Source organism: Tetrao urogallus (genome assembly GCF_951394365.1).
Source record: "Tetrao urogallus genome assembly, chromosome: 1".
Lineage (NCBI taxonomy): Eukaryota > Metazoa > Chordata > Aves > Galliformes > Phasianidae > Tetrao > Tetrao urogallus.
The window spans coordinates 51,113,941-51,131,975 of record NC_136813.1 but is presented as its reverse complement, the minus strand read 5'-3'; the positions used below and the strand labels follow the sequence as shown (position 1 = coordinate 51,131,975).

Sequence of the window (18,035 nt, the reverse complement as noted above, 5' to 3'; positions counted from 1 at the left end):
TCATAGAATGAGAGAATCAGAGAATGTCCTGTGTTAAAAAGGAGCACAGCGGTAATGTAGTTTCCACCGCCTGCTATATGCAGGGTCGCGAACCAGTAGAGCAGGCTGCCCAGCGCCACATGCAGCCTGGCCTTGAATGCCTCTAGGGATGGGGCATCCACAAGCTGGATCTGAAGGGGTACACCTGAATTGTCCACTCACAACGGGAAGGAAGAACTTGGTTATTCTCCCTTGCGCTGGGGAGCCCAGCTCTGGGCCCAGCGCTGCAGCTGTGGCCTGCTCAGAGTTTGAGCAGAGGTGCAGGATAAGCGCCCTCCCTTCACCTGCCGGTAGCAGCCGGCCTCATGCAGCCCAGGACACGGTTGACGAAGGCAGCCTGGGCTCCTTGGTGGTTCAGCCTGGTGTCCAGCAGGACTCCCAGGTGCGCTCCAGCTGGCTAACCCCAGCTGTAGTGTGGGCTGAGGATGTTCCTGCCCGGGTGCAGAACTTTGCCCTTCCCCTGCGTGAAGCCCGGGGGTTCCTGTCAGGAATGCGGCAGTGGCAGCCGTGGCAGGGCTGTAGGAAAAAGGGGAGGGAGCATCAAGGATGGGGAATCAGCAACCGCTACGAACACATTTTTTTGGTTGTTTTCGGTCTTTGTGTTTTATTTCCAGGAAGGAATTGGACCCTGATGACGTGGGTCCTTTGGGGCCAGTGTGTGTTGCAGGTGCTGCGTGGCCCCAGCCTCACCAGCTCCAGCACTCTTCTATGCCGGCCGGCGGGGTGGCCTCTTGTTTGGTGACTCTGAGGCCTGTGAGTCGCTGGCCTTCCTCTTTGGGGCTCGCCGGGTCCCCTCAGGTGGGCTGGTGCCAGAAGGCCCTGCCACAGTCTCTTCTGGCTCCTGGTGAGGCGCTGCCTGCTCTGTGGTGTCAGTTGCAGGGTTGGAATGTGGGCGGCTGGGATGCCCACCGAGCTCTTCTCTTGTCCTGCCCAGCATTTCGTCCCTGTTAGAGCTGGCAGGGCTGCTGGAGGGCGCTGGGCCGGGGACAGGTGCCTCCTCTGGTACGGCAGGTCTGGGCTCTGATGTAGCGGCCTCCTGTGCCCCAGCAGCAGGGGGGACACGGAGGCCCAGCAAGCGGTGAGCCGCCCTGGTGCACCTCTGCACGGCGAAGGCGATGAAGTGCCGTACAAAGGTCACCGTGTGGCCGTGCAGGTCGGGATCCAGCATTTCTATCAAGATCCCCTCCGCCAAGCCTACGAGGAGCAGGGCCCAGATGACACTGTGCACCAGTGTGTTTGCCTGTGGCTCCTCGGTGCCCAGGATGCGGCGCAGCTTCTGGCGCAGCCAGGAGCGCAGGGGCCGCAGCAGGGCCGGGTGCTCCCTGAAGAGGGAAGCCCAGGTGTCAGGTGAGAGGCCGCCCACAGGACGCGTGGGCACTGCGGGCCATGGCCGGGCTGGCTGGCGGACTGCAGGGCTCCGAGTGGCAATGGATGCCTCTGCAGGCGGTCTGACCAGCAGCTCCTGGTAGTTGTCGTCCGCTTGCACGGTGTGAATGATGGACTTCACATCCCGTTTGCAAAGCGGGCACTGTGGCCTGGTGCTCGTCCACCGCTGGATGCAGGGAAGGCAGAACTGGTGGCAGCACGGCATGGCGTATGCCGCACTGTCCCAGTTGTCCAGGCACACGGGGCAGCGGGTGTCTAATGCTGCCTCCATGCTTCCACCAGTTGCGGTGGGGCAGGGGGAGCGGGAGATGGCAACGCGCTCCCCAGCACTGGCGCTGCAGCAGCAGGTGTCACGCTGGAAGAGGACAAGAGGCATTAGTCACACAGCGGCCTGGGACGGGTCCCTCAAGGTGTCCCCCCCCGCCGCCAGTCCCCGTGCCGCCTACCTATGCTTCTGCGGGCGCCTCTGTAAGCTATCCCGTCTGCCTGCTCAAGCAGGGTCGGGGTAAAGAACAGATGGCTCTGAGACGGCCGCTGGGAGCTGCGCGAACAGCACCCAGAGCACGTTCCAGCACCAAAGCTCGCCCTTTGCACACTCCGGTCCTCGCACACACGCTCGGTCGGAAGCCAGGCACGAACTGGTGGGCTGAGCCGCTGCACCCGCAGCAAAGCCAGCGTGCACTATGGAGTCACAATCTGTTGCCTGGAGATGTCTCCAAGTATGGCTTGGCCAAGCTGTTGGGCGTCACCTTCATTTGACCTTGCCTTGGAGACATCACTGCCCATGTCACAGTGATGCACGAGTTTCTGGGCTTTTCCCAGTGCCCCCATCCACTCCCTTCCCCACATCTTGTGTGCTTGGCGTTGGTGTCCCATACCTGTCACCAGGGCCGTAGCCACATTGTCCCACGAGCCCCATCAGGACACTGGCCATGGCACGCAGCCCCACGCACGTACGGCGAGGGGATTTATTCAATAAAAGTTCATGTTTCTCTCTGCTAGTTGGGCTTGATGATCTAAGAGGTCTTTTCCAACGCTAACGATTCTATGATTTAACACATGAGCGAATTGAGTGCCCACGGTGTTTGTTGTCCAGTGCAAATAATTTTATTTTGTGATCAGTAATTTCTATCTTTTGTCCCATCCATTTCATTTGTCAAAAGAGTTATTAATCCCGTTGATTGATCCAGTGGTTATCTTTGATGTCGGAGGCAATCCATGCGTCACTAGCCCTGTTCTCTCATGAAATGGTTTCTTCTGTTCTTCTGATGTTGTGCATGCCATCTGACATTCAGGTTCCTTAGGCATGGGTATCTGTAGGTAACACGGCAGGTAGTGGTTGCTGGTTGTTTCGTTTTTGTATGTTTTAGTGAGATCGGATGACAGGAAGAAGCAACGTTCCCTTTGATAAAACAATACAGGAACGTGTAGAAGCTTGTGTTGTGACGTGAGGTGGAATTAGGTGGAAGAACATTAGCAGAAGAGCATATTGTCGGAGGAGAATCTTAGTGAAGGATTAAGTGAATGAGGAAAGTGCGTATGCTTCTTTGGGAGCGTTGGAATGATGGTGGAATTCTCGATTCCGTAGTGCGGCTGGAGAGCTTTGTGTTCACCGGATGCGCAAGAAAACCAATAGCACGTCCTGTTGTTTGTAAGAACGAGCTTGTTCTTCAAGTGTTGTCCTAGGAATGTGGTGTGAATAGGCACTGAGAGATTTTTCTTGGGTTTTGTCTTCTGTAAAGACCTTTCAAAAGCCTGTAAAAAAGAAAGTGTCTAGATCCCTACTTAACAGCAGTTGTACAGACATGGAATCATAGAATGAGAGAATCAGAGAATGTCCTGTGTTAAAAAGGAGCACAGCGGTAATGTAGTTTCCACCGCCTGCTATATGCAGGGTCGCGAACCAGTAGAGCAGGCTGCCCAGCGCCACATGCAGCCTGGCCTTGAATGCCTCTAGGGATGGGGCATCCACAAGCTGGATCTGAAGGGGTACACCTGAATTGTCCACTCACAACGGGAAGGAAGAACTTGGTTATTCTCCCTTGCGCTGGGGAGCCCAGCTCTGGGCCCAGCGCTGCAGCTGTGGCCTGCTCAGAGTTTGAGCAGAGGTGCAGGATAAGCGCCCTCCCTTCACCTGCCGGTAGCAGCCGGCCTCATGCAGCCCAGGACACGGTTGACGAAGGCAGCCTGGGCTCCTTGGTGGTTCAGCCTGGTGTCCAGCAGGACTCCCAGGTGCGCTCCAGCTGGCTAACCCCAGCTGTAGTGTGGGCTGAGGATGTTCCTGCCCGGGTGCAGAACTTTGCCCTTCCCCTGCGTGAAGCCCGGGGGTTCCTGTCAGGAATGCGGCAGTGGCAGCCGTGGCAGGGCTGTAGGAAAAAGGGGAGGGAGCATCAAGGATGGGGAATCAGCAACCGCTACGAACACATTTTTTTGGTTGTTTTCGGTCTTTGTGTTTTATTTCCAGGAAGGAATTGGACCCTGATGACGTGGGTCCTTTGGGGCCAGTGTGTGTTGCAGGTGCTGCGTGGCCCCAGCCTCACCAGCTCCAGCACTCTTCTATGCCGGCCGGCGGGGTGGCCTCTTGTTTGGTGACTCTGAGGCCTGTGAGTCGCTGGCCTTCCTCTTTGGGGCTCGCCGGGTCCCCTCAGGTGGGCTGGTGCCAGAAGGCCCTGCCACAGTCTCTTCTGGCTCCTGGTGAGGCGCTGCCTGCTCTGTGGTGTCAGTTGCAGGGTTGGAATGTGGGCGGCTGGGATGCCCACCGAGCTCTTCTCTTGTCCTGCCCAGCATTTCGTCCCTGTTAGAGCTGGCAGGGCTGCTGGAGGGCGCTGGGCCGGGGACAGGTGCCTCCTCTGGTACGGCAGGTCTGGGCTCTGATGTAGCGGCCTCCTGTGCCCCAGCAGCAGGGGGGACACGGAGGCCCAGCAAGCGGTGAGCCGCCCTGGTGCACCTCTGCACGGCGAAGGCGATGAAGTGCCGTACAAAGGTCACCGTGTGGCCGTGCAGGTCGGGATCCAGCATTTCTATCAAGATCCCCTCCGCCAAGCCTACGAGGAGCAGGGCCCAGATGACACTGTGCACCAGTGTGTTTGCCTGTGGCTCCTCGGTGCCCAGGATGCGGCGCAGCTTCTGGCGCAGCCAGGAGCGCAGGGGCCGCAGCAGGGCCGGGTGCTCCCTGAAGAGGGAAGCCCAGGTGTCAGGTGAGAGGCCGCCCACAGGACGCGTGGGCACTGCGGGCCATGGCCGGGCTGGCTGGCGGACTGCAGGGCTCCGAGTGGCAATGGATGCCTCTGCAGGCGGTCTGACCAGCAGCTCCTGGTAGTTGTCGTCCGCTTGCACGGTGTGAATGATGGACTTCACATCCCGTTTGCAAAGCGGGCACTGTGGCCTGGTGCTCGTCCACCGCTGGATGCAGGGAAGGCAGAACTGGTGGCAGCACGGCATGGCGTATGCCGCACTGTCCCAGTTGTCCAGGCACACGGGGCAGCGGGTGTCTAATGCTGCCTCCATGCTTCCACCAGTTGCGGTGGGGCAGGGGGAGCGGGAGATGGCAACGCGCTCCCCAGCACTGGCGCTGCAGCAGCAGGTGTCACGCTGGAAGAGGACAAGAGGCATTAGTCACACAGCGGCCTGGGACGGGTCCCTCAAGGTGTCCCCCCCCGCCGCCAGTCCCCGTGCCGCCTACCTATGCTTCTGCGGGCGCCTCTGTAAGCTATCCCGTCTGCCTGCTCAAGCAGGGTCGGGGTAAAGAACAGATGGCTCTGAGACGGCCGCTGGGAGCTGCGCGAACAGCACCCAGAGCACGTTCCAGCACCAAAGCTCGCCCTTTGCACACTCCGGTCCTCGCACACACGCTCGGTCGGAAGCCAGGCACGAACTGGTGGGCTGAGCCGCTGCACCCGCAGCAAAGCCAGCGTGCACTATGGAGTCACAATCTGTTGCCTGGAGATGTCTCCAAGTATGGCTTGGCCAAGCTGTTGGGCGTCACCTTCATTTGACCTTGCCTTGGAGACATCACTGCCCATGTCACAGTGATGCACGAGTTTCTGGGCTTTTCCCAGTGCCCCCATCCACTCCCTTCCCCACATCTTGTGTGCTTGGCGTTGGTGTCCCATACCTGTCACCAGGGCCGTAGCCACATTGTCCCACGAGCCCCATCAGGACACTGGCCATGGCACGCAGCCCCACGCACGTACGGCGAGGGGATTTATTCAATAAAAGTTCATGTTTCTCTCTGCTAGTTGGGCTTGATGATCTAAGAGGTCTTTTCCAACGCTAACGATTCTATGATTTAACACATGAGCGAATTGAGTGCCCACGGTGTTTGTTGTCCAGTGCAAATAATTTTATTTTGTGATCAGTAATTTCTATCTTTTGTCCCATCCATTTCATTTGTCAAAAGAGTTATTAATCCCGTTGATTGATCCAGTGGTTATCTTTGATGTCGGAGGCAATCCATGCGTCACTAGCCCTGTTCTCTCATGAAATGGTTTCTTCTGTTCTTCTGATGTTGTGCATGCCATCTGACATTCAGGTTCCTTAGGCATGGGTATCTGTAGGTAACACGGCAGGTAGTGGTTGCTGGTTGTTTCGTTTTTGTATGTTTTAGTGAGATCGGATGACAGGAAGAAGCAACGTTCCCTTTGATAAAACAATACAGGAACGTGTAGAAGCTTGTGTTGTGACGTGAGGTGGAATTAGGTGGAAGAACATTAGCAGAAGAGCATATTGTCGGAGGAGAATCTTAGTGAAGGATTAAGTGAATGAGGAAAGTGCGTATGCTTCTTTGGGAGCGTTGGAATGATGGTGGAATTCTCGATTCCGTAGTGCGGCTGGAGAGCTTTGTGTTCACCGGATGCGCAAGAAAACCAATAGCACGTCCTGTTGTTTGTAAGAACGAGCTTGTTCTTCAAGTGTTGTCCTAGGAATGTGGTGTGAATAGGCACTGAGAGATTTTTCTTGGGTTTTGTCTTCTGTAAAGACCTTTCAAAAGCCTGTAAAAAAGAAAGTGTCTAGATCCCTACTTAACAGCAGTTGTACAGACATGGAATCATAGAATGAGAGAATCAGAGAATGTCCTGTGTTAAAAAGGAGCACAGCGGTAATGTAGTTTCCACCGCCTGCTATATGCAGGGTCGCGAACCAGTAGAGCAGGCTGCCCAGCGCCACATGCAGCCTGGCCTTGAATGCCTCTAGGGATGGGGCATCCACAAGCTGGATCTGAAGGGGTACACCTGAATTGTCCACTCACAACGGGAAGGAAGAACTTGGTTATTCTCCCTTGCGCTGGGGAGCCCAGCTCTGGGCCCAGCGCTGCAGCTGTGGCCTGCTCAGAGTTTGAGCAGAGGTGCAGGATAAGCGCCCTCCCTTCACCTGCCGGTAGCAGCCGGCCTCATGCAGCCCAGGACACGGTTGACGAAGGCAGCCTGGGCTCCTTGGTGGTTCAGCCTGGTGTCCAGCAGGACTCCCAGGTGCGCTCCAGCTGGCTAACCCCAGCTGTAGTGTGGGCTGAGGATGTTCCTGCCCGGGTGCAGAACTTTGCCCTTCCCCTGCGTGAAGCCCGGGGGTTCCTGTCAGGAATGCGGCAGTGGCAGCCGTGGCAGGGCTGTAGGAAAAAGGGGAGGGAGCATCAAGGATGGGGAATCAGCAACCGCTACGAACACATTTTTTTGGTTGTTTTCGGTCTTTGTGTTTTATTTCCAGGAAGGAATTGGACCCTGATGACGTGGGTCCTTTGGGGCCAGTGTGTGTTGCAGGTGCTGCGTGGCCCCAGCCTCACCAGCTCCAGCACTCTTCTATGCCGGCCGGCGGGGTGGCCTCTTGTTTGGTGACTCTGAGGCCTGTGAGTCGCTGGCCTTCCTCTTTGGGGCTCGCCGGGTCCCCTCAGGTGGGCTGGTGCCAGAAGGCCCTGCCACAGTCTCTTCTGGCTCCTGGTGAGGCGCTGCCTGCTCTGTGGTGTCAGTTGCAGGGTTGGAATGTGGGCGGCTGGGATGCCCACCGAGCTCTTCTCTTGTCCTGCCCAGCATTTCGTCCCTGTTAGAGCTGGCAGGGCTGCTGGAGGGCGCTGGGCCGGGGACAGGTGCCTCCTCTGGTACGGCAGGTCTGGGCTCTGATGTAGCGGCCTCCTGTGCCCCAGCAGCAGGGGGGACACGGAGGCCCAGCAAGCGGTGAGCCGCCCTGGTGCACCTCTGCACGGCGAAGGCGATGAAGTGCCGTACAAAGGTCACCGTGTGGCCGTGCAGGTCGGGATCCAGCATTTCTATCAAGATCCCCTCCGCCAAGCCTACGAGGAGCAGGGCCCAGATGACACTGTGCACCAGTGTGTTTGCCTGTGGCTCCTCGGTGCCCAGGATGCGGCGCAGCTTCTGGCGCAGCCAGGAGCGCAGGGGCCGCAGCAGGGCCGGGTGCTCCCTGAAGAGGGAAGCCCAGGTGTCAGGTGAGAGGCCGCCCACAGGACGCGTGGGCACTGCGGGCCATGGCCGGGCTGGCTGGCGGACTGCAGGGCTCCGAGTGGCAATGGATGCCTCTGCAGGCGGTCTGACCAGCAGCTCCTGGTAGTTGTCGTCCGCTTGCACGGTGTGAATGATGGACTTCACATCCCGTTTGCAAAGCGGGCACTGTGGCCTGGTGCTCGTCCACCGCTGGATGCAGGGAAGGCAGAACTGGTGGCAGCACGGCATGGCGTATGCCGCACTGTCCCAGTTGTCCAGGCACACGGGGCAGCGGGTGTCTAATGCTGCCTCCATGCTTCCACCAGTTGCGGTGGGGCAGGGGGAGCGGGAGATGGCAACGCGCTCCCCAGCACTGGCGCTGCAGCAGCAGGTGTCACGCTGGAAGAGGACAAGAGGCATTAGTCACACAGCGGCCTGGGACGGGTCCCTCAAGGTGTCCCCCCCCGCCGCCAGTCCCCGTGCCGCCTACCTATGCTTCTGCGGGCGCCTCTGTAAGCTATCCCGTCTGCCTGCTCAAGCAGGGTCGGGGTAAAGAACAGATGGCTCTGAGACGGCCGCTGGGAGCTGCGCGAACAGCACCCAGAGCACGTTCCAGCACCAAAGCTCGCCCTTTGCACACTCCGGTCCTCGCACACACGCTCGGTCGGAAGCCAGGCACGAACTGGTGGGCTGAGCCGCTGCACCCGCAGCAAAGCCAGCGTGCACTATGGAGTCACAATCTGTTGCCTGGAGATGTCTCCAAGTATGGCTTGGCCAAGCTGTTGGGCGTCACCTTCATTTGACCTTGCCTTGGAGACATCACTGCCCATGTCACAGTGATGCACGAGTTTCTGGGCTTTTCCCAGTGCCCCCATCCACTCCCTTCCCCACATCTTGTGTGCTTGGCGTTGGTGTCCCATACCTGTCACCAGGGCCGTAGCCACATTGTCCCACGAGCCCCATCAGGACACTGGCCATGGCACGCAGCCCCACGCACGTACGGCGAGGGGATTTATTCAATAAAAGTTCATGTTTCTCTCTGCTAGTTGGGCTTGATGATCTAAGAGGTCTTTTCCAACGCTAACGATTCTATGATTTAACACATGAGCGAATTGAGTGCCCACGGTGTTTGTTGTCCAGTGCAAATAATTTTATTTTGTGATCAGTAATTTCTATCTTTTGTCCCATCCATTTCATTTGTCAAAAGAGTTATTAATCCCGTTGATTGATCCAGTGGTTATCTTTGATGTCGGAGGCAATCCATGCGTCACTAGCCCTGTTCTCTCATGAAATGGTTTCTTCTGTTCTTCTGATGTTGTGCATGCCATCTGACATTCAGGTTCCTTAGGCATGGGTATCTGTAGGTAACACGGCAGGTAGTGGTTGCTGGTTGTTTCGTTTTTGTATGTTTTAGTGAGATCGGATGACAGGAAGAAGCAACGTTCCCTTTGATAAAACAATACAGGAACGTGTAGAAGCTTGTGTTGTGACGTGAGGTGGAATTAGGTGGAAGAACATTAGCAGAAGAGCATATTGTCGGAGGAGAATCTTAGTGAAGGATTAAGTGAATGAGGAAAGTGCGTATGCTTCTTTGGGAGCGTTGGAATGATGGTGGAATTCTCGATTCCGTAGTGCGGCTGGAGAGCTTTGTGTTCACCGGATGCGCAAGAAAACCAATAGCACGTCCTGTTGTTTGTAAGAACGAGCTTGTTCTTCAAGTGTTGTCCTAGGAATGTGGTGTGAATAGGCACTGAGAGATTTTTCTTGGGTTTTGTCTTCTGTAAAGACCTTTCAAAAGCCTGTAAAAAAGAAAGTGTCTAGATCCCTACTTAACAGCAGTTGTACAGACATGGAATCATAGAATGAGAGAATCAGAGAATGTCCTGTGTTAAAAAGGAGCACAGCGGTAATGTAGTTTCCACCGCCTGCTATATGCAGGGTCGCGAACCAGTAGAGCAGGCTGCCCAGCGCCACATGCAGCCTGGCCTTGAATGCCTCTAGGGATGGGGCATCCACAAGCTGGATCTGAAGGGGTAGACCTGAATTGTCTTTCCACTGTGTGCCAAGGCCACCCCCCTTCACTTTTTGCAGTTCTGATTATACTTAAATGGATCCAAATGGTTCTTGTGGATAACATTTATAACTTCTCGCAGGAATTGAGGATGTGAAGTAGAGCTGTATGTATTTGTTGTCAAAACCATGTGTTTGCTTAATAGCGTCAGTATCCGTGTTGTACTGCTGATAAGCCCTGTGTTTACAAATGGTACCTGTTGTACTGCTGTTCTGAGCATCTGGAAATGTAAGTCAGCTAATAACTGGAATGACTGGTAGTATTAAGGGGATTCAAGGTTCAAATTCTATTACTTTGATGTAGTAGGTGCCTTCTGTCTGGCAGCCAAAACTATTTTTTTTTTTGATTATGTGTCATCTTCTTTCCTGAGAGTTTAAGCTCTAGGGTACAGTGTTCTGGAGGTCTTGATGCTCATACTATACACTTTTCCAGATTTGAGGGGATTGTTGACATTTGTTGCTTGTGAAATGGTTTGAGCTTGTCTGAGGGAATCAAATGCCACAAATAGGTAAATGCTATTTCTTGTTGCTTACTCAATGCAACATTTATGGCATTCTTTTTTTTTTTTTTTTTTTTTTTTTAATTTCCTGATTGATCTGTGCATTATTGTTGCATAGGAGCTCACAGATGAGTTGATTAGGATTCTAATGCCTGGCAGGGCATGACTACTCTTCATTTTATGTAACAAAACCGGGGCTTACAGTTGGCGCAGCACATGAGATCCACTGTCACTGAATCCTGCTTGTTAAGTCATCTATCTCAGAATCAGCAAGTGTTTGAGAAAACTCTTCTTGGTACAGATGTCAGACTTACCTTGGTGGTTTTAATTGAGAAGTTAACAAAAGGCAAATCTCCACGCGGAGTGTAACAGCTTGTAGAAGGAATGCAATTTAGAGAGGTTATCCTATTGTATGGGTTGTGTGTCTTAAGGTACTTCTAATCTGTTTTCTTTTGCTGGAGAATCGGTATGAAAATAAATACTGAAGTTGTACCTGTGCTGAAATATGTCTGTCCTTCTGACCTGTATCACTTTTGCACATGAAAGTTAAACTGAGTTTTTTATTGAACAAAACATCTGTTGGTCAGTGCATACCAGTTTTGTAACTATCTTGTCTTTCCCAGGTTAGTTGAGGTCCTTCTGTTCAGGCTGTTTTGTCTCTGCATTCCAGTACTGTGGTTTTTTCTACTAATCCAGTGATAGTTAAGTTAAACTTTTAGTATATGTAGATTGACTTAAGCTAGTTCTTATTTTTGTTAGCAATTTCTAGCTTGTGTTTCTTTTGATCTGTGATCAATGACATTGGAACGTTTGTGAATACTGATTCTGAGTGGAATGTGCAGATGATTTGTTTCCAGAACAAAACAAGCCTTCAGGGTATTTATAGATAACTATTATCCTATTGCTGATTACGTACCGTGAATTTAAAGTGGAAAATATTCTTTCTTGTCTCACCTAGAATACAGAGAGGTGCTCGCTGTTATGTTGTTTTCCAACTGCATTGATTGACTTTTTTTTTTTTTCTCCAGGGGTCGGTATTGGGGTGGGTCCTGTTTAATGTCTTTATTGATGATCTGGATGGGAGGGTTGAGTGCACCCTCAGTGAGTTTGCAGATGACACCACACTGGGAGGAAGTATTGATCTGCCTAAGAGTAGGAAGAGGGATCTGGATGAGCTGCATCAATGGGCTGAAGCCAATTGTATGAACTTCAACAAAGCCAAGTGCCAGCTACTGCGCTTTGGTCACAACTTCATGTTGTTCCATGCTGCATGCTTGGAACAGAGTTGCTGGAAAACTGCTCAAAGGAAAAGGTTGTGGTGGTGTTAGTTGACAGCTGGATGAATGTGAGCCAGCAGTGTGCCTGGGTAGCCTTGAAGGCCTTGCTTGTATCAGAAATAGTGTTGTCAGCAAGAGCAGGGAGGTGATCATCCCTCAGTACTTGGCATTGGTGAGGCCACACATAGAGTAGTACTGTGTTCAGTTTTGGGCCCCTCACAACAAGAAAGGCCCTGGAGCGTATTCAGAGAAGGGTAGGAAGGCTGGTCGAGGGTGTGCAGCACAAGTCTTATGAGGAGCGACTGAGCTGAGATTGTTTAGTCTGGAGAAGAGGAAGCTCAGGGAAGACCTCACTTCTCTCTACAACTTCCTGAAAGGAGGTTGTGCTGAAGTGAGGTTCAGCGTCTTTTCTTCTGTAACTAGAGGTAGGACAAGAGGGAATGGCTTAGAATTGTGCCAGGAGAGGTTCTGGTGGATATTAGGAGAAACTTCTTCTCAAAAAGAGTGATGAGGTATTGGAAAGGGCCGCCCAGAGTGGTGGTGGAATCACCATCCCTTGAGGTGTCCAAGAAACGTATAGGTGTGGCACTGAGGGACATAATGGGCATGGTGGGGGTGGGTTGATGGTTGAACTAGATGACATTAAGTGGTCTTTTCCAACCTTAAGTCACAGAATCATAGAACCATAGAGTCATTCTTTCTTCTAAGAATCAGCTGAATTCTAAAATGCTGTATAAGTCAGCTGGTGCTTTCACTTCCAGTCCTTCTGATCCTTTTCATTTATGGCTCTGTATTATCTTATCCTCGGTGATCCTGCCTTCCCTCAAAAAAGGTAATTTAGGTACTTTTGTTACACCTGGGCTTGATTATATAAAGTCAATCTCTTTTTTTTAATATCACACTCCAAAGAAATGTGTGTGTACTTTCTTACAGCTAGATGAATAAATAAAAACACAAGCTCTCTGAAGCTAGGCCTCTCTGTGTTTATTAAATGTTTTATTAACTTCATAATGACTCGTAAAGAAACATTTTAATTTTGATTGTGTGTTTCTGTGTATTTATGCTCTGATTTCTGCTAAAATCAGCCTTTGGATCTCTAGAGGGAGATTTTTTTTGGTGAATAACTGTGTGCTTAGGACAGAAATGGATGGTCCTTGATTTCACATGGTAGGAGATGTTTTTTACCTGCTGTGACTGCACTCATTTTACAAGTCATTTCATGCTGTTACGGTGAATTAATGGTGAATTCTTCATCAGAGATACTGCTATTGTAAGGTCTTTTTCTGGTTTCAGAGTTAAAGTCAAACTAAAAGGACAAACTAGTTTGGTAAGGATTTATAAAAATTCTATCTTTCTGTAACAAAACTTCTTTTAGATTCCAAAGCTGCTCTATTCCTCAGTTTCATGGCATGTGAGGAAAACCTCTTTTGCTACTGTGAAGAAGGGAATGTACAGTGTGCCTTCATTAGTGCGCTCATTTAGAGAAGCAGTAATACTAAATTTGGATTGCTGACTCACCATGGCTCCACTGTACCTGGGAGTCAAATGAATGCTTTGTTGGGATTGAGGCTTGAAATAAGAAAATTAATCTTCAGATCTTAAAATTGAACAATTAGTGTTCTTAGTCTGAGTATGTAAGTGTAGTTTCTTTTTGAAAATGAAGTGATTTTGTGTAATATATAATTATTAATCTAGAGTATAGAAGAAAATGTAGTGATGTTGGTGTTTTGCAAAAGGAAAAACGGGGAATACGTACTAAAGAATGAAAGAAGTGCATGCCAAAAAAAAGGAATTTCTGCAGCTTTAAAAAGGAAAGTTACAGTAGGATAAGGAACGTGAAGTATGCAAGAGATGCTCTGAAAGGAAGGACCAGGAGAAGGGAGATGTGTTGCTCTAGTCACGTTGAAGTGAATTGACAGTGGTGCTCTACTTGGGGGTTGTCATTGGTGCAGAGCATTAAATAAGTGTATTCAGGCTACTGGCTCTAAAATTAAAATATGCATTAAGCAGTTGATTAAAACTTTCACCAAAAGTGATTTTTTTATTTTTATTTTTATTTTGATTTTGATTTTCTTTGTTAACCAATTTGTGTAGATCAAAGATTTTCAGCTGGAGCTAGTCAAAGGGGATAGTAAGATTCTTTACAGCAATTTCATCTATTTGAATATATTACAGGAATGATGAAGACTTGAAAAATAGATAAATTTGAAGTTGAGCAGAATTCCTGTGGCAAGGGGGAGATTGAACTACAGAGAATCAAAGATCCCTTTTAAAGCTACAAAAATAAAAAAATGCTGTTATTGTAATAAGTTGCTATTACTGAGCTTCAAACTGGGATATCGATACAGTTGTGGAAATGCAATTAGGACAAACATACATTTTCCTGAGTTTTAGATATATTTTACAATGTAGTATTCCTTGTTTTTCTGGATTCATGGCTATTGTATTGTAAATTTAGACGTGTACCCCTAAGCAGCTGGTGATGGTTTCAGTAACAAATGAAAAGGATGATCAGTGATTAAAAAACTGATGTTTGTAATTCATGGTTGTATAACTTTGTGTTACGTGACTGTGTAACTACATAATTCAAATTATATTCATTTTTTAGGAAGTATTTTATCCTACTTCTAGGTTTCTGATTTGCAGCTTAAGTAACTATTCTGAAGCTGAAGAACTTACTGTCCAGTTTTGCCAACAATTAAGAAAAATTGTCATATCTTAATGAGAGTTGATATTTCTCTAAATCCACAGCATAACTGAAATAGTAGAAAAATAGTGATGTGTCTTGTTTTGACTTCTCCTTTCCCTTTTTTGAGAGGATCGAGGATTTCCTTTGCCCTACCTTTTTGTTTCCCACACCAGTTTTCAGTTGAAATATAAAGCAGTAATACAGATGATGTGGTTTTTTTTTTTAACTTAAATTATTATTACATGTATGTTTGCAGGCTCATAAAATTGAAATACTCAAAGCATTTCACACTACTTTGGAAAGCAAGTTTTCAGGTGGAAACGTGTATATAATATATGTAATTTTATATATGTAATAATTTTGATTGGGCTTAGGAAGATTTCTGAAGGTAAAGTGACTTACTGGAAGGCACCTCTCGGGCGCGTGCTTGTTCTGGAACTGTCAGAACATGGAGTATTTAAGGCAAAATCTGAAAAACTCTTACTAGCAGAGTGCATTTTTCAGGACTGTTAAGGGACTCTTTCATGGTGGGCAGTAGTTCTCTGGACATCTGTGGTATCTGCAGAAAGTAAGCGTTATCCAAATGCTTTATGTAGATAAGATAGATTGTATTTTAGAGTTGCTTTTTTTCACCTAAAAAATGTGTTCCAGTTCTTTTAGAATATTTTTAACAAGATTGTATGCTAGTTGAAAAGTATTAGTTGACTCCTGAAGAGCAAGTATCTGAATTGAGTTGGATCTGTGTAAAAGATAGTACATGATGTTGGAACTCTAACTTCTTACCTAATAATGGTACGATTTGTGACATATATTAGATGCAGGAACATTAGTGGAGAAAACTTGCCTGTATTCTTCATTAGATCAGAGACAGAAAAGTGAGGAATTACCTTTCCAAAATGAAGCAATGTAGAGAAGTGAATAATGAGTCTTACATGAAATTCAGTCTAGGCACAGTCAAGTTAGTAAAGAAAATGTTTAGCTGTATTTGTGTGAATATAGTCAATGAAATCAAGACATTTTATACTAAGGAAAGGAAACATAATTTGTGTGATGTAATTTTGAATCTGAATGTCTGTCATGAGGATTTTTAAATGTAGGAGTTTATTCTGCTCCTTTTTCATTGAGTGTCCCATGTCTTTTTCCTATCTCAGAAATTACTTTGCTAATTGTACTAAAGAAAGTCATAAGAACAACTAGGTGAGCGGCTTTTGGGACTTAATAATTTATTCAGAGCTTCAGAATGATTGTCCAGCCTTGGTTCTAGTCTTCCATTTCCCAGTTCTGAGGTTTTGACCATTGGATTAGATGCTCAAGATGTTCTGGTATGCTTTCAGCATGAAGGCAGGAGTTGTTCTGCTGCATCACTCCTTGGCAGGGATTAAAGAGAAATTTCTTCCTACCTTGATACAATCTGTATTAGAATAGTACTAGTAACAGACAACAGGACAGGTTCCATGATAAGAACTGGAGCATGCACCAGTTATTTAGAAGTAATTAACTTGTAATGTCCGTGCTCTTACCTGGTGGTAAATGTGAATTAACTTTCCTCTTGTTGATTGAGATTAAGAGTTTTAACTTTTTTTGTTATTATTTTAGTACACATGGTTGTGTCAACAGCTTGTGGTAGATAAAGTTAATTCCTCAGCAGAAAGGACTAAAAATTTTATGATTTCTTAAAGAATAATCTATAAGTGCTTTAGAGGAACAGCTAAACATTATTGGTGTTATAAAAGTTTGGATTCTTTTGCAAGAAGAACGGAATGATTCTCATTTTGACTTACCAGTAATGATTTTTTAAAAAACGTAATATGTTTTTTGTTGGTTTCTGTTTTGCAGGATACAAAGTTATGGATAATAATGGAATATCTGGGTGGAGGCTCTGCACTCGATCTAGTGAGTAAATAATATATGATTTTTGTTGATACAGAATTATTTCCTTCAGTTATAACTCAATGCTGTAGTGCATCATTGGTCTGTGACAGTTTGTTGTAACAATAACAGAAAGTTAATGGTCTTACAACTGTGAGATTATAACTTTTTAAGTTGGAAGGTAGTGTAACCAGATGCCTTAAAAAAAATCTTTTAATTTGGATTTTTTGGTAAAAAAGAAAAAGCATTTATCAATCTCAGGAAAACATTATTTTCCATGTGACACAATGGATTATTTCTAGAGATGGAAGTAAACTAAGAAACAGCATTGAAATCATGACCTAAACATCTTGGGGTGCTGATCTTCAGTTAGTTAGGGAATGTAAAAGGCTGAAAACAGTTTTTTTTGTCTCTTTATTCTGCTAGCACAACTCCTCATGGTCATGCTAAGAAAGAAAAGAAAAATAAACCAGCACAACACTTTTAAGTTGTACATTTTGGTGAGACAAATCCATTACATTTCTCTTCCCCCAAGGAGTTTTATATAGAATCTGCAAGGGAATCTGCTTAACAAAGAGAGTTTATAGAGATAATAGTTAGAGATATTTGGAAGACGAGGTTGATTGCACCACCTAAATTAACAAAGAATTATCCGATTTTGAATGATAATTCAAAAAGTTAGCTGCATATTACATTTTATTTGGCTAGATTCTGACAATTCACTTCAGCCATTAAAAAAGGGTTCATGAAAATTGCATGCCATCTTGTATTTGTTGTAGACTTTAAAAATTGCATTATAAATACAAGAATGCATGTTTGAGGTATGTGAAAATTGTTATTCCTGCTTAGACTTGACTGTTCCTATAGCATAGTTTGTTGTCATCTGAGGCAACTAAAAATGTGGTGAAAGAATAAGGGCTGATGTGGAGGAATTCTGCTTGTGATATTCTGAAAATAGGAGGAGGGTTGACTAAATGCAGACTTGCTGCAACTGAGCTGCCATGTTTTCACTGTGATTACTTTTCTGAACTCATTTCTACTTTTAGTTTCCATGTCCTCTAAGTATTCTTCAGGAATATTCTAAGGAATTCTGTGGTTATGTAGAAATGGATAACGTTCCTGATAAAGATGCACTGAAAGAAAAATAAAATTGTTGTCCAGACAGAAAAGTGACTAGACACTGCTTTTGTAACTTGATGCTATAAAAAGGCGTAGAAAGAAAACATGTACTCAAATTTTCTTTATATATTTTTTAATCCTACTCATTGACCTGTGTGATGATCACTTACTTATCTGTAAGTTGTTGCCTAGGGTAGTACAAATTTTGCCATGGAACTGACATCATCATGTAAGAGTTTGTACTTAAAGCGTCTTGTGTGTGCTTCATCCATCTTGAATTCATGTTCTGCTGCATGTTTCCCTAATTCTAACGTGTACATCATGGTTCTCAGTTGAAATCTGGTGTGAGAACTGGTTTGCTTTATCATGTTTCTGAGCATGAGGTAAGATTGAATGGGGACCTTGAATTCCATGGTTGAAGTGTACACGTGACATGTTAGCCCTGTGCCTTTTTTGCTTGAATATCACAGAATGGTTTGCATTGGAAGGGACCTCAAAGCCCCCCCAGCTCCAACCCCATGCTGTGGGCAAGGCTGCCAACCACCAGATCAGGCTGCCCAGGGCGCCATTCAGCCTGGCCTTGAGTGCCTCCTAGGACGGGGCATCCACAACTTCTTTGGTCAATGAGGTCTCCCTGGAGACTTCCTCAGGCTGAACA

General features: G+C 47.8%; 1 protein-coding gene across 1 annotated transcript in view; it reads left to right on the top strand.

Moving 5' to 3' along the window:
- STK24 (serine/threonine kinase 24) overlaps positions 1-18,035 on the top strand; it is a gene marked incomplete at both ends in the record, with an annotated part of 61,835 nt that overhangs the window by 28,124 nt on the left and 15,676 nt on the right. The window contains one exon of the mRNA XM_079548536.1: positions 16,226-16,282. Coding sequence (XP_079404662.1) covers positions 16,226-16,282 — 57 coding nt within the window. The remainder of the gene's footprint in view (positions 1-16,225; positions 16,283-18,035) is intronic.